We start from the raw sequence: 12,832 nt of genomic DNA on the forward strand, positions 1-12,832 counted from the left end.
TGTCCCCAGACTCCCTTAACAAATGTGTCAGTTTAGTGAGTTGTTGAGTTGGAGACACTTTATAAACTGTGTGAAACTCTGTCTCTGACTGATTCTGACTTATTTGTTCTTTCTTGTAAATTCAGCAAATGTTCAACATGAACTTCTTTCTGTCTTTGTGTAGAAACATGGAGTCCATTTGTCCCAGTGATGGACGGGTTTATGTGCAGTGAGATCGGATCACAAGTGGTCACTCAACAAGATGCCGAACTTACAGCTGTAGGATCACTCAGGACAGAAAATAGTCAACATTTATCTCGTAATTATGACTTATCGTGGGAATCTCTATGACAGAAAATAAACAGGATGCCAGAGAGTTTCTGTGATTGGCTCGTTAATAAAGGTTTTCTGCTCCCGACCTGGAAATCTGGTGGCTTTGATTCCCAGAACTTGAGCAGGTGTTGAGGAAGTGAACTGACTTAACCTCCGAAACTTAAACACAGTCGTTGAGTTGTAGAAGATCGATGACAAATCAACGAGGAATTCACCTGTGTGTGTGTGTGTGTGTGTGTGTGTGTGTGTGTGTGTGTGTGTGTGACTCACAGCTCCTCCAGGAAGTGCAGGTTGGACAGAGCTCCAGTGGACAGCACAGTCAGATTATTCATACTGAGATCACTGCAGAGGAACAGAGACAGAGATAAGTGATGTATAAATGAATAAACAAACACGACACAGGTATAAAAAGGTAAACATCCAGAGCTTTAAAACACAAATGACATAAAAACAACATTCTGAATTAACCAGACAAAGTTCATAAAACGGCCTCGTCTGCTGCGTTCAAACACACACTGTTCACACATTTAGCATGTAAAAACATTTAGTCTGACAAAGCATCCACTCAGAAACTCAACACACACACACACACACACACACACACACACACACACACAAACACACTCAGGACTTCACGACTCCTTCAAAGAGCCGCTGAAAGTCAACACACACCTGAGTGAGAAACACGGCAGGAGTGGAAGTTACTGGAAAGAGACGGAAAGCAGGAATATGAATGAATGAACGAAGCAGAATGGAACTCAGCCGAGCTCGTTACTCCGCCAAGGAGTCTGTGGATCACTCAAAGACAACAGCCGACGAGTTACAGCAAGACCCATCCAGACCCAGCAAGACCCATCCAGACCCATCCAGACCCATCCTGACCCAGCAAGACCCATCAAGACCCATCAAGACCCAGCAAGACCCATCAAGACCCAGCAAGACCCATCCAGACCCAGCAAGACCCAGCAAGACCCATCCTGACCCATCCAGACCCAGCAAGACCCATCAAGACCCAGCAAGACCCATCAAGACCCAGCAAGACCCATCAAGACCCATCCTGACCCATCCAGACCCAGCAAGACCCATCAAGACCCATCAAGACCCAGCAAGACCCAGCAAGACCCATCCTGACCCATCCAGACCCAGCAAGACCCATCAAGACCCATCAAGACCCAGCAAGACCCATCAAGACCCATCAAGAACCAGCAAGACCCAGCAAGACCCATCAAGACCCATCCAGACCCATCAAGACCCATCAAGAACCAGCAAGACCCATCAAGACCCATCAAGACCCAGCATCGGTCCCTGAGAAATTAATGAAAATGTCCAAGAAACACCCGATCTCACAGTGTTAAAGAAAGTGAGAGAGTATTCCCAACCAACCAATAAACCAACCAATCAACCAAACAACCAACCAATTAACCAACCATCCAACAGACCGATTAACCAACCCGCCAACCAACAAACCAAAATCAAGTCTCCAGCTGCTTCAGCTGTTCAGCAGAACGCTGCAACTCTGTTTTACTGTGAAGCTCCAGAAATGTTCTGTGGACTACGAGACTTCACCTGACTTTATATCATCAGGAGGAGATGATGGCTGAGCCTGACTTTATATCATCAGGAGGAGATGATGGCTGAGCCTGACTTTATATCATCAGGAGGAGATGATGGCTGAGCCTGACTTTATATCATCAGGAGGAGATGATGGCTGAGCCTGACTTTATATCATCAGGAGGAGATGATGGCTGAGCCTGACTTTATATCATCAGGAGGAGATGATGGCTGAGCCTGACTTTATATCATCAGGAGGAGATGATGGCTGAGCCTGACTTTATATCATCAGGAGGAGATGATGGCTGAGCCTGACTTTATATCATCAGGAGGAGACGATGGCTGAGCCTGACTTTATATCATCAGGAGGAGATGATGGCTGAGCCTGACTTTATATCATCAGGAGGAGATGATGGCTGAGCCTGACTTTATATCATCAGGAGGAGATGATGACTGAGCCTGACTTTATATCATCAGGAGGAGATGATGGCTGAGCCTGACTTTATATCATCAGGAGGAGATGATGGCTGAGCCTGACTTTATATCATCAGGAGGAGATGATGGCTGAGCCTGACTTTATATCATCAGGAGGAGATGATGACTGAGCCTGACTTTATATCATCAGGAGGAGATGATGGCTGAGCCTGACTTTATATCATCAGGAGGAGACGATGGCTGAGCCTGACTTTATATCATCAGGAGGAGATGATGGCTGAGCCTGACTTTATATCATCAGGAGGAGACGATGACTGGATTCACATTTTTGGGTGAACTGCTCCTTTAAGAGCCTCGCTGTCTATAATAAGTCATATTTGCAGTGCGCTCAGGTTCATTTCTGACTGCCTGTGTGTGTTTCGCTGCAGACGTGACGTTCCTCCTCCGCTCTTTTCTTTCCTTATCTGGCCTCGTCTGTTTTCTGCTCTTTGTGCGTCTGATAACCATCAGCAGCAGCGTCTCTGCTCAGGAGGCTCCGGTCTGCAGGAGACAGACGCCCTCTGTCTCACACACTGAGGGTGTGTCTGCAGGTTCAATATGTCGCTTGTTAAGGAACTTTCTCAACACCCCATAAAGCCTGTTAATGTGTGTGTGTGTGTGTGTGTGTGTGTGTGTGTAGCTTTACAACATTGTCGACAGGTAATCCACACACACACACACGCACACACACACAGCAGGTTTGTTTGGACTTATTTGAGCAGAATGTTCCTTTACTCTGACCAGACTAACAGTGTTACGGCTGAGTGGCTTTTACTGCTTTAACACACACACACACACATGCACGCACACACACACATGCACAGGTTTATATTACTACCTCACAATATTTATATACATGAGTGTGTTTTCAGACAGTCGGTTGTTCATTACCCAGACTGAGCGCTCGGTAATGTTCCCTACATGTGGTCGCATATCTTAGCAGTGACACAAACGTCGAGCGTTACACAAAAAGCTTCATGTATTTGTTTGTTATTTCAAACACGAGTTAACGAACAACAGAAAAGGTTAATTTGACGAGTTTGCTGGTTATTCTGCTAACTGCTAGCTGTTTTAGCTGACTATTGAGAGCTCCAACTTTGCTCTTCTTATAATATGTTAGCTTCTAGCCATGTTAGCTAAAGCTACATCTTCACAAGCAGCTTCGCAAATAGCTTTGTGTCTTGTTAGCTGACGTTGGATCAACGACAGCATCGGCTTCTGAAGTCACGTCAGCTTTAAGACCTGGTAGCTAAAGTTAAATGACATGTAGCTCGGCAAACTTTTGTGTCCTGTTAGCTGAAATGTGCTGACTGCATACAGAGTCATCTCTGACTGAAGATACAGGAACAATGCTTTATTTACTGTGACGCTTGTTTTCGCTCAGAGAGAGTCGACGTTGTGTTTTGATTTCCTTCAGTCCTGAGATATGAGACGTTCTGCATTCAGACGCACATAATACTGTAATGATGATGATGATGATGATGATGATGATGATGATGATGATGATAGTGGTGCAGTTGTGTTTTGACAATAAGGAAATACCCAACACTGATTACCCTGTTGAATGAGACCCATGATGTCATACATGACCTCATGAGCAACAATCATATCAACAGCTCGATGCCTTCAAAGCTTTTATTTTGAAACAGCTGCATTTGGCAGGTACACGTCCATGTTTCTACTTTTTAAAATTACATGGAGTCGCTGTCATAACCCTGAAACTTTAAGAGCAAGTTAAGAACATTTTGATGTAAGAAAAGTCATAATGGTGCGAGAAAAGCATTAAAAACATAATGCAGATCAAATTACAATGTTTGTGAATTAAGTCAAGTTTTAACTTTTCACCAAAGTTTAGTCACAATGTTATGAGTCAAAGTTTTATTTCAGAAATAAAGTTAAAAATGCAGGAAAAAGTCAGTACTTGAAGATAAAAGTTGTAATATTTTGTGAATAAATTGTAATGTTTTGAAAGTAAAATTATAAACACAAAAAAATAAAAAAATGATTGTCATATATTTACAGTTGGATAGTGAATACATTAGTGAATTACATTTTTTGCAATTTAAGTTGAAATATTTTGTGTATAAATGACAAAATGTAAGTAAAACAGTTCAGTCGTAATATGTAGAGATTTAAGTCACAAAAAGTCACAATATTATTAGAAAAAGCTAAAAAAAAAAAAAAGGAGTATTTCAGGGATTTTTTTTCTCTTTTTTTAAGTCACAATATTGAGAAAAAAAGTCAAAATACCATGAGTTAGTTAGACGTTATATCTGAGTAAATATGAGTAAAGTAAGAAAAAGTTGGAAAAAAGTCAAATAAAGTCAAACATCTGTGAGAAAAAATTATATATTTAAGATCAGAGTTGAAACAGTTCAGTTGTAATATTTCAAGATTAGTCAGAAAAAGTCAGAGAAAGTCATATTTCAGGACAAACAGTTATTTCAAATAAAGTCATCATATCTTCTAAAGTCAGAAATACACAAGTAATCCTGATATATTGAGTTTGAAATTGTAATAATTTGAAATTAAAGTTATAAACTAAAAAAAGTTGTAATATTTGAGATCAAATTAAAAATGTCATGAGAAGATTGTCACATATTTACAATTGGAGTTTTAATATTTTGATATCGAAGTTGAAACAGTTGAAAAAAGTATTTTAAAGATTAAAGTCATAATATTCTCTGAAGTCAATAATGTTTTAAAAAAAAGAATATTTTGAGTTTAAAGTTGTAATAATTTGAAGATTTGCAGAAAACGTCCTAATTTACAAAAGAAAAAAGTTGCAATGAAAATTAAGATAAAAGACAAAAACTTACAGGAAGAAACTCAAATATTTAAGATGGGCTCAGAATATTCTGACACGCAGGTTTGTTATTGTTGTTATTGTTGTTATTGTTGTTATTGTTGTGATCTCAAGACGACTGATTCACGTGACGACGTTATTCCACCTTTTTATCATCTTTTTATCATCGGACATTTTTCCAGCATCGGACTGATCCTGAAGCAGTTTATATCAGGATCAACTGGGTCACAGTTTGAGTTTCAGACCCACAGTGAGGAAACATCTGAGTGTCCGAGGAAACATCTGAGTGTCCGAGGAAACATCTGAGTGTCCGAGGAAACATCTGAGTGTTCAAGGAAACATCTGAGTGTCCGAGGAAACATCTGAGTGTTCAAGGAAACATCTGAGTGTTGGAGGAAACATCTGAGTGTTCAAGGAAACATCTGAGTGTTCGAAGAAACATCTGAGTGTTGGAGGAAACATCTGAGTGTTCAAGGAAACATCTGAGTGTTCAAGGAAACATCTGAGTGTTCGAAGAAACATCTGAGTGTTGGAGGAAACATCTGAGTGTCCGAGGAAACATCTGAGTGTTCAAGGAAACATCTGAGTGTTCAAGGAAACATCTGAGTGTTCAAGGAAACATCTGAGTGTTCGAGTCGAGAGCGTTGAACTGGTTCAGTTTTTCATGTGGACTGAAGAGAGAAAGAGGAACGCAGGAAGAAGGAGACGAACAAAAGGATGAAAGAAAGCCGAATACATCAGACATGTCGTGTTTTTCTCCCTCTTGGTAATGACTTAGATGAAGCTGTGTGTGTGTGTGTGTGTGTGTGTGTGTGTGTGTGTGTGTGTGTGTGTGTGTGTGTGTGTGTGTGAGTGTGTGTGTGTGAGTGTGTGTGTGTGTGTGTGAGTGTGTGTGTGTGTGTGTTGTCTCCTCGGGCTCAAACTGATGGATATCAGACGATTATTCAAATGGCCGCTGCCCGCAGAAAGACAAACTCTGTGGAAGGAGAGAAAAGAGAGTTGTGTAGTTCGGAGGCGTAGTGTGACAGCGAGGCCTCTCTCTGGTTTTGTCCTCTTTCATTCTTTCTTTCTGTCTTTCTTTGAGTCCTTTCGGGGCGGGTCAGCGGGGGCCCCCCGGGGCGAGCGGAGGCAGGGGGTTTATTCCCTGATCCGTCCTGTCAGTCTGCGCTGCCTCGGCCCAAAGAAAAAGATACCACCAGGGTAAACAACAGCTCTGTGCCGACCTGAGCGTGTTTCTGTGTGACGGACACACAAACAAACAGTCTCTGCTGGATTCTCAGAGTCTGCACAGAAGAAACTCGAGCAGAGAGGAGCTGGAAGATTTAATTATGTCCACATCGTACAGTTACAGTCCTCAAAAAGCCCAGAGAACAAGTGTTAGCGGGCCTGTGGGGTTCATGTTCAGTGTTTCTCGCTGTGGCCGCCTGTGCAGTCGTCTCGGCCGGGCTCAGGAGCGCCGGGGCCGCGGTGGAGATGCAGAGTGTGTGTGTGTGTGTGTGTGTGTGTGTCGGATGTGTTTCCTTCATTATAAAACATCTGCAAAGACAGTTTTTCATTGTGTTTGAAAGCCAGAGACCACTGTTCAAGACTGCGTTTCAACATTTTTGTGTGGATAGTTTTAAATGAGTCGTCGGGACATTTTCCAGCCGTGTGTGTGGCGACAAAGCGGGTGTTTCTGAGAAGATGTCAGGATATTTCTGCCGTGATTTAGGCGACAAAATTGGAGATTTTAAATGTGACAGCGGGAAAATTTCCAGCTGCGTTTGAGACAAAAAACTGAATATTTGTAACAAGATGTCAGGACATCTCCAGCCGTGTTTGATGCGACAAAGCGGGTGTTTTCCACAGACAAGTCTGGGGGACAAAGCCTGGTGTTTTTGAAGAGAAATATTTTTTGAATGCATCGGCGGTGACAAAACTGGGTGATTTTAATGAGACGTCTGGGAAATATCTGTCTTGTCTGAGGCCACGAAACCTAATTTTTTTTGATGACATAGGGACAGACGTGTCCCAGACGTGTTTGTGGCAACATAAACTGATATTTTTGACAAGATTTCGTAACCTTACTGTCCGTGTCTAATGCGACAAAACCCCGTGTTTCTGACGAGACGTATCGGGTGTATTTGAGGCAATAAAAGCAGATATTTTTAGACGAGGTGTTGGGACATTTACAGGCATGTTTGTGGCGACAAAACCAGGTATTGTAAACTGAAAGCACGATGTTTTCCTAACCCTAACCATCCTAAAGAACGGAAAAGCTCCAACATAATCAGGGTTTGCAGAGACTTACATTGCCAACATTTATTCTGCCAATCGGGTTGGAAAAATCCAAGCTTCAAGTAAACTACAACACTTTTGGTCATATCGTGTTTCTCAGCTGTTTTCTCCTTCGAAAACAAATATGAGAACCACTAAAGCTCATTTATTTGCAGGAGACAATTCAGATGTAATCACACGATTTCAGGAGTATTATGTGTCTGTGTGTAGTTTGTGAAGTCTCACACATTATTAACCTCTGCAGCTGCTCAGCGTCGCCCTGTTCGACCTCTCTCATGACCTCACAGGAAGACAGGTAGTCCATTTACCTGTCTGAGATGTTTGGACTACCTGTGTGTGTGTGAGGTGGACCGTGGCGTCCTCCTGACGACGGCTGGGCTCAGCTGAACCTTGACAAAAGCTCATCGCTCTCTCACACTCAGACACCATCAATCCTGACATCCAAACATCCGGCGCAGGTAGACGGTCTACCTGTCTTCCTCTGAGGTCATGAAGAAGGTCAGGAGGTTCGTCTTTCACTCGGCTGCGTCATAAAGCTGTGAAAAAACTACAATCCTCCGCCGATCAGGCTCGAAAGAGGAGCGACTGGAGGTGAGCGAGGTGCCTAAATCAGCTGTGGGCCCAGCTCAGGATGTCCAATATGGCTGCCAAAGAGGGCGGGGCCGAGAAAATCCTTCATATGTACATCAGCTCATTCATCACGGTGAAGCTAAATGCATTCCTGTGCTGCTGCTGTCAGTCAGAGGCAGAATAGAGACTTACAGGCCCATTCACACTTCAGACAGCTCTGCTTAGGCATGCAGCTAGTGTCCACACACACACACACACACACACACACACACACACACACACACACACACACAGAGACACACACACACACACACAAAGGCGTTGACAGATGGCAGTATTCAGACTGACGGTGGTCGAACAGACAGACAGACAGAAGGAGACTGTAAGCCGACGCTCCCTGATGTCCGTCTGTCCGTCTCAGATCAGTTACTGTTTCATTTTCTGAGAAAGTTCTTCTGAAAAGTTCTGATCAGATATATCAACACGTACGTCCTCAGCTGATCGGACGGCACCACTGCGATAAACCACCAGAGCCTCGTCAGTGAACCTCAAGAAAAAACTCTTTTCTTCAAGAACCTATAAAACCTCCTGAGAAGACATTAAAACCTCACCAGAACATCCTGAACCCTCCTCGAGAACTGCTAGAACCCCTTCAGAGCTCCAAGAACCTCACCCCTTTTTGAACGAAGGCGGTTCCGGTGCTGGTTCGGAGCCAGTGCCCACTCTGGAACCAGTTCTTTGCATTCTGAGCGCCAAAGAACCGACTCTCAGTCGGGAAAACTGGTTATCGATCAATCAATCTGTATTTGTAAAGCGCCAATTCACAACAAAACACACCTTCAAGCAGGTCGACCAGCTGCGGTGGGAAAACAAATCCCTGCTGGGCCGAGTCAAACCGAGCAGAGCCGGGCCGGCAGATGTGAGATGGAAACATAAAGGAGCTTCGAGGTCCTGGACGACCATCTCGCAGTAATTTCACCTCTTTTAATGATTTTAAATTGAATGTGTTAAAGTATTTTTCAGTGCAGTACGAGTACTTCTACTCAAGTAAAGTATCCGAATACTTCCTCCACCGCTGCCCGGCTTGTGATTGGTTTGCGAGATGCTGGTGACGGGACGCAGTGACCGACCGGCAACTCTCCAAAACTCACAAACGCTCACAGAAACTCCTTGATGTTTTGTTGGATTCAACTCCTGATTGGAGCTTTAATAAAGACACAAAGAGCCTTTGATCGACTGTCGACTGTGTGTGTGTGTGTGTGTGTGTGTGTGTCCATCTGCCTGTCTTAGACAAACTGTAAGGAAAGTGCTTTCATTGACACACACACACACACACACACACACACACACACACACACACACACACACACACATACAGAGCTCGTCTGAATAGAAGAAGGTTTTCTTTAATGAGAGTGAAATTTAAATCCTGGACATTGTGCTGCTTTTAGACCACAGCCAAGACGGGCAGGTTTTCCTCCTACACACACACACACACACACACACACACACACACACGCACACACACACACACACACACACACAGCCCAGCGCAGTGATGTAATGGTTTTGCCAGGGCTGAAACATGTCTAGTATCGAGGCTGGTCACCTGCTGTGAGGTGAAATGGATTTGAATTAGTTTTAGTGTTTGGTCCAACAGGACTTTACACTCAAGTAGAAACACTGAAACTTCACTGACACTTTTGTTAAAAGGACCAGAACCGAAGCCCTGCGAGCCGACGGGGAGCGCTCGCAAACATTTAATCATTAAAACTGATGATTTGAGTCAAACAGAATGAATTTCTTCAACATTTTCTACTGAATTTAACAAAGACGTGAATGATTTAATGTGACAAACACTGAAGATGTTTCTGTGGATCACTGAGGGACCAAACCTGACGAACAACATGTCAACGTGGAAAATGATAAACAGTAAACAGCAGATTTGTGATAAATATTATTGATATTATTTATTAAGTCTGTCTGTATCAAACCAACACGACATACAGATCATCTCTGATCAGCTGCTCTAGGTGAGATCCACCTTCAATATTTAAAGAAGCTGAAACATTCAAACTATTCGACGAACTCCCAGAACCTCTCAAAGCTCCAGGGGTCTCTTCAGGCGCCAGTCGAGCCTTTTCTGTCGGACTTCATTAACAACCACTAGAAGCTCCTCATGGAGGACACCTGGAACCTTCTAGAGGAACCGGTGACACCTGTTCTTTAAAGCCTTTTCAAGAACACCTGGAACTCTTTAAAAGCTAAAGGAGTCTTTGAACGAAACGGTCAAGCCTCCTCTGTGGCACCTTTTCATGGCGAACACCTGAAACCTTCTCAAGAACCACTGGAACCTGTTTAAATACTCGGGGAACCTCTTTAAGAAACCTCTCACAAGCTCCTCTTGAGTACCAGTCGAGCCTCCTCTGTGAAGCCTCTTTAAGAACCATGAAAACTTCTTCAAGGAGGACACCTGAAACCTTCTCAAGAACCACTGGAACCTGTTTAAATGCTCGGGGAACCTCTTTTAAAACCTACAAATCTTCCTCAAAAATGTCAAAACCTTTCATACAACCTCTGGAACCTTTTGAGCCTCTTCTGTGGACCCTTTTAGAGATCCACTAGAACCTCGTCATGGAGGACACCTGGAACCTTCTCAAGAACCACTGCAACACCCTCCAGTGCTCCAAGAACCTCACACAATGTTCGGACCCTTTACAGAACCTCTGGAACCTCTCAAGACCTCCAGGAATCTTTTTAATTACCCACTGAGGTTCTTCAGAAAAACCTCTTCAGGAGGACACCTGGGACTTTCTGATAAACCACTTGAACCTGTTCAAGCCTGAAGGAACCTCTTTCAGAACCCACAGATCTTCCTGAAATGTTCCCAGCTCATCAAACACTGACGCTTTGGGACGGCGGTCCAAAGCGTCAGTGTTTGACGAGCTGGGAATGAGAATCAAAACTTCAAGGTGTTCTTCTCACAGATACCCGGAGGTCTGAACGTTTCGGATCTGTGAGGTCTAAAGAGGTTCCTGGAGCACTTGGACAGCTCGCAGTGGTTCTTGAGAAGGTTTCTCCATGAAGAGGTTTTACTGGTTGTTGAAGAGGGTCCACAGAGGAGGCTCAGCGTCGAGATCCATGGAGCTTTTGAGAAGTTCTGGCGAGTTTGAAGAGGTGTTGAGGAACTTCTTCTTGATTTAATACAGAGTCACTGAAACCTTCTCAAGAACAACGACTCGAAGAACAGATGTTCATCAACAACACCTGGAACATACCTGAGCACAAGTTACTATAAGTAATTAAGTACTTCAAAAATACGTTCTCAACAGTGTTGTTACCCTCTCTCTCTCTCTCTCCCTCTCTCTCTGTGTGTGTGTGTGTGTGTGTGTGTGTGTGTGTGTGTGTGTGTGAGTACTACAACTCAATCTCTCCAACCAGCACATGAACAACGTGACAGAGATAAACAGAGGCGGACCGGACAGGTGTTCAGTTTCACACACACACACACACACACACACACACACACACACACACACACACACACACACACACACTTCGAGCTGTTGTTTATCTGTGCACATTCACACCAACAGGTTGTCCCACACACACACACACACACACACACACACACACACACACACACACAGCCCTGGGTTTGGACTCACAGGTACGATGTGAACACGCTCAGGTTGCTCGGTACCTCCCGGAGCCCCAGGTCCGAGCAGTCCACCCGGTGCAGCAGCCCGTCCACCTCGCACCGGCAGCCGGGTCCGTCCCGCTCCTCGGAGCTGTTCCCCGCCGCCGCCGTCCTCTCCACGGCGGCCACGGAGCTCCTGAGCCCGGCCGAGAGGACTGCAAGGGCGGCCAAGACAGCCACACACCCCGGCATGTGTCCCGCGGTTCGTCCTCCAAGTCTCAGGTCCAGCAGGAGAAGAAGTGAACAGAACCAGAGCCGCAGCCTGGAGGTCCGGATCACGGTGCGTCAGTGGACCCTGGTTCAGATGAACTCCTGTGAGCTGCACACACACCAGAACACACAGAACTGTAAAGTTCAGGCTGGTCTCGGTCCAGGCTGCACGCGTGGAGCAGAGCAGGAGCGTGTGTGTGTGTGTCTGAGTGTCTGTGTGTGTCTGTGTGTGTGAGTGTGTGTGTGGGTCCCTCTGCTCACACTACAACAGTGTGTCAGCCCCGTTCACTTTTATATGGTCTGTCACTGTGTGTGTGTGTGTGTGTGTGTGTGTGTGTGTGTGTGTGTGTGTGTGTGTGTGTGAGTGTGTGTGTGTGTGTGTGTGTCTGAGGTCACAGCCTCCAACAACAGAAAGGTCCAAAATAAACAAGAAAACACTGAATTAATTATTAACTCATAGTCAGGAATGAACAAACACAAAACAAGCAGAATAACAAATAAAAACCTTCACAAGACATTTGTTGTCTGTTGTTGATATTAATTATAACATGTTTTATTGTTTAAAGAGGCTCCGTGTGGTTTTAGAAACGAAATTCACACTCAGAATTTTATATATTTACGACATTAATGAGGCAATAAACCACTTTTCTCCATCAGCGAATAAACAAGCTGCTCTCAGAGGAAAACAAGGTCCCACAACACTGTGTGAGGCTGGACGGGTGGCAGGGTCCGCCACATATAACACACAGTTTATTCAGTCATGGAAACAAAGAGTTTGTTTATTTACTTTGTTAAAACATTAAAGTCAGTGAAGATCTTTTTCCACTCATTAACATTTCTTCACCAAAACTACAGACTACACCTTTAATAGTCTGTCTGAGGTCACAGCTCCAGCATCACATTAACAGCAGAAAGGTCCAAAATAAACAAAT

At 44.1% G+C, this 12,832-nt stretch overlaps 1 protein-coding gene across 1 annotated transcript in view; it reads right to left on the minus strand.

The window, feature by feature from the left end:
• LOC141008210 (leucine-rich repeat-containing G-protein coupled receptor 5-like) overlaps positions 1-12,136 on the minus strand; it is a 35,919-nt gene extending 23,783 nt beyond the window's left edge. The window contains 2 exon segments of the mRNA XM_073480459.1: positions 583-654; positions 11,659-12,136. Of these exon segments, the coding sequence (XP_073336560.1) occupies positions 583-654; positions 11,659-11,882 (296 nt within the window). The 5' untranslated portion in view covers positions 11,883-12,136.
• Between the last annotated feature and the right edge of the window lie 696 nt (positions 12,137-12,832).

The sequence above is a fragment of the Pagrus major genome, chromosome 14 (genome assembly GCF_040436345.1).
Source record: "Pagrus major chromosome 14, Pma_NU_1.0".
In the NCBI taxonomy this organism is placed as follows: domain Eukaryota; kingdom Metazoa; phylum Chordata; class Actinopteri; order Spariformes; family Sparidae; genus Pagrus; species Pagrus major.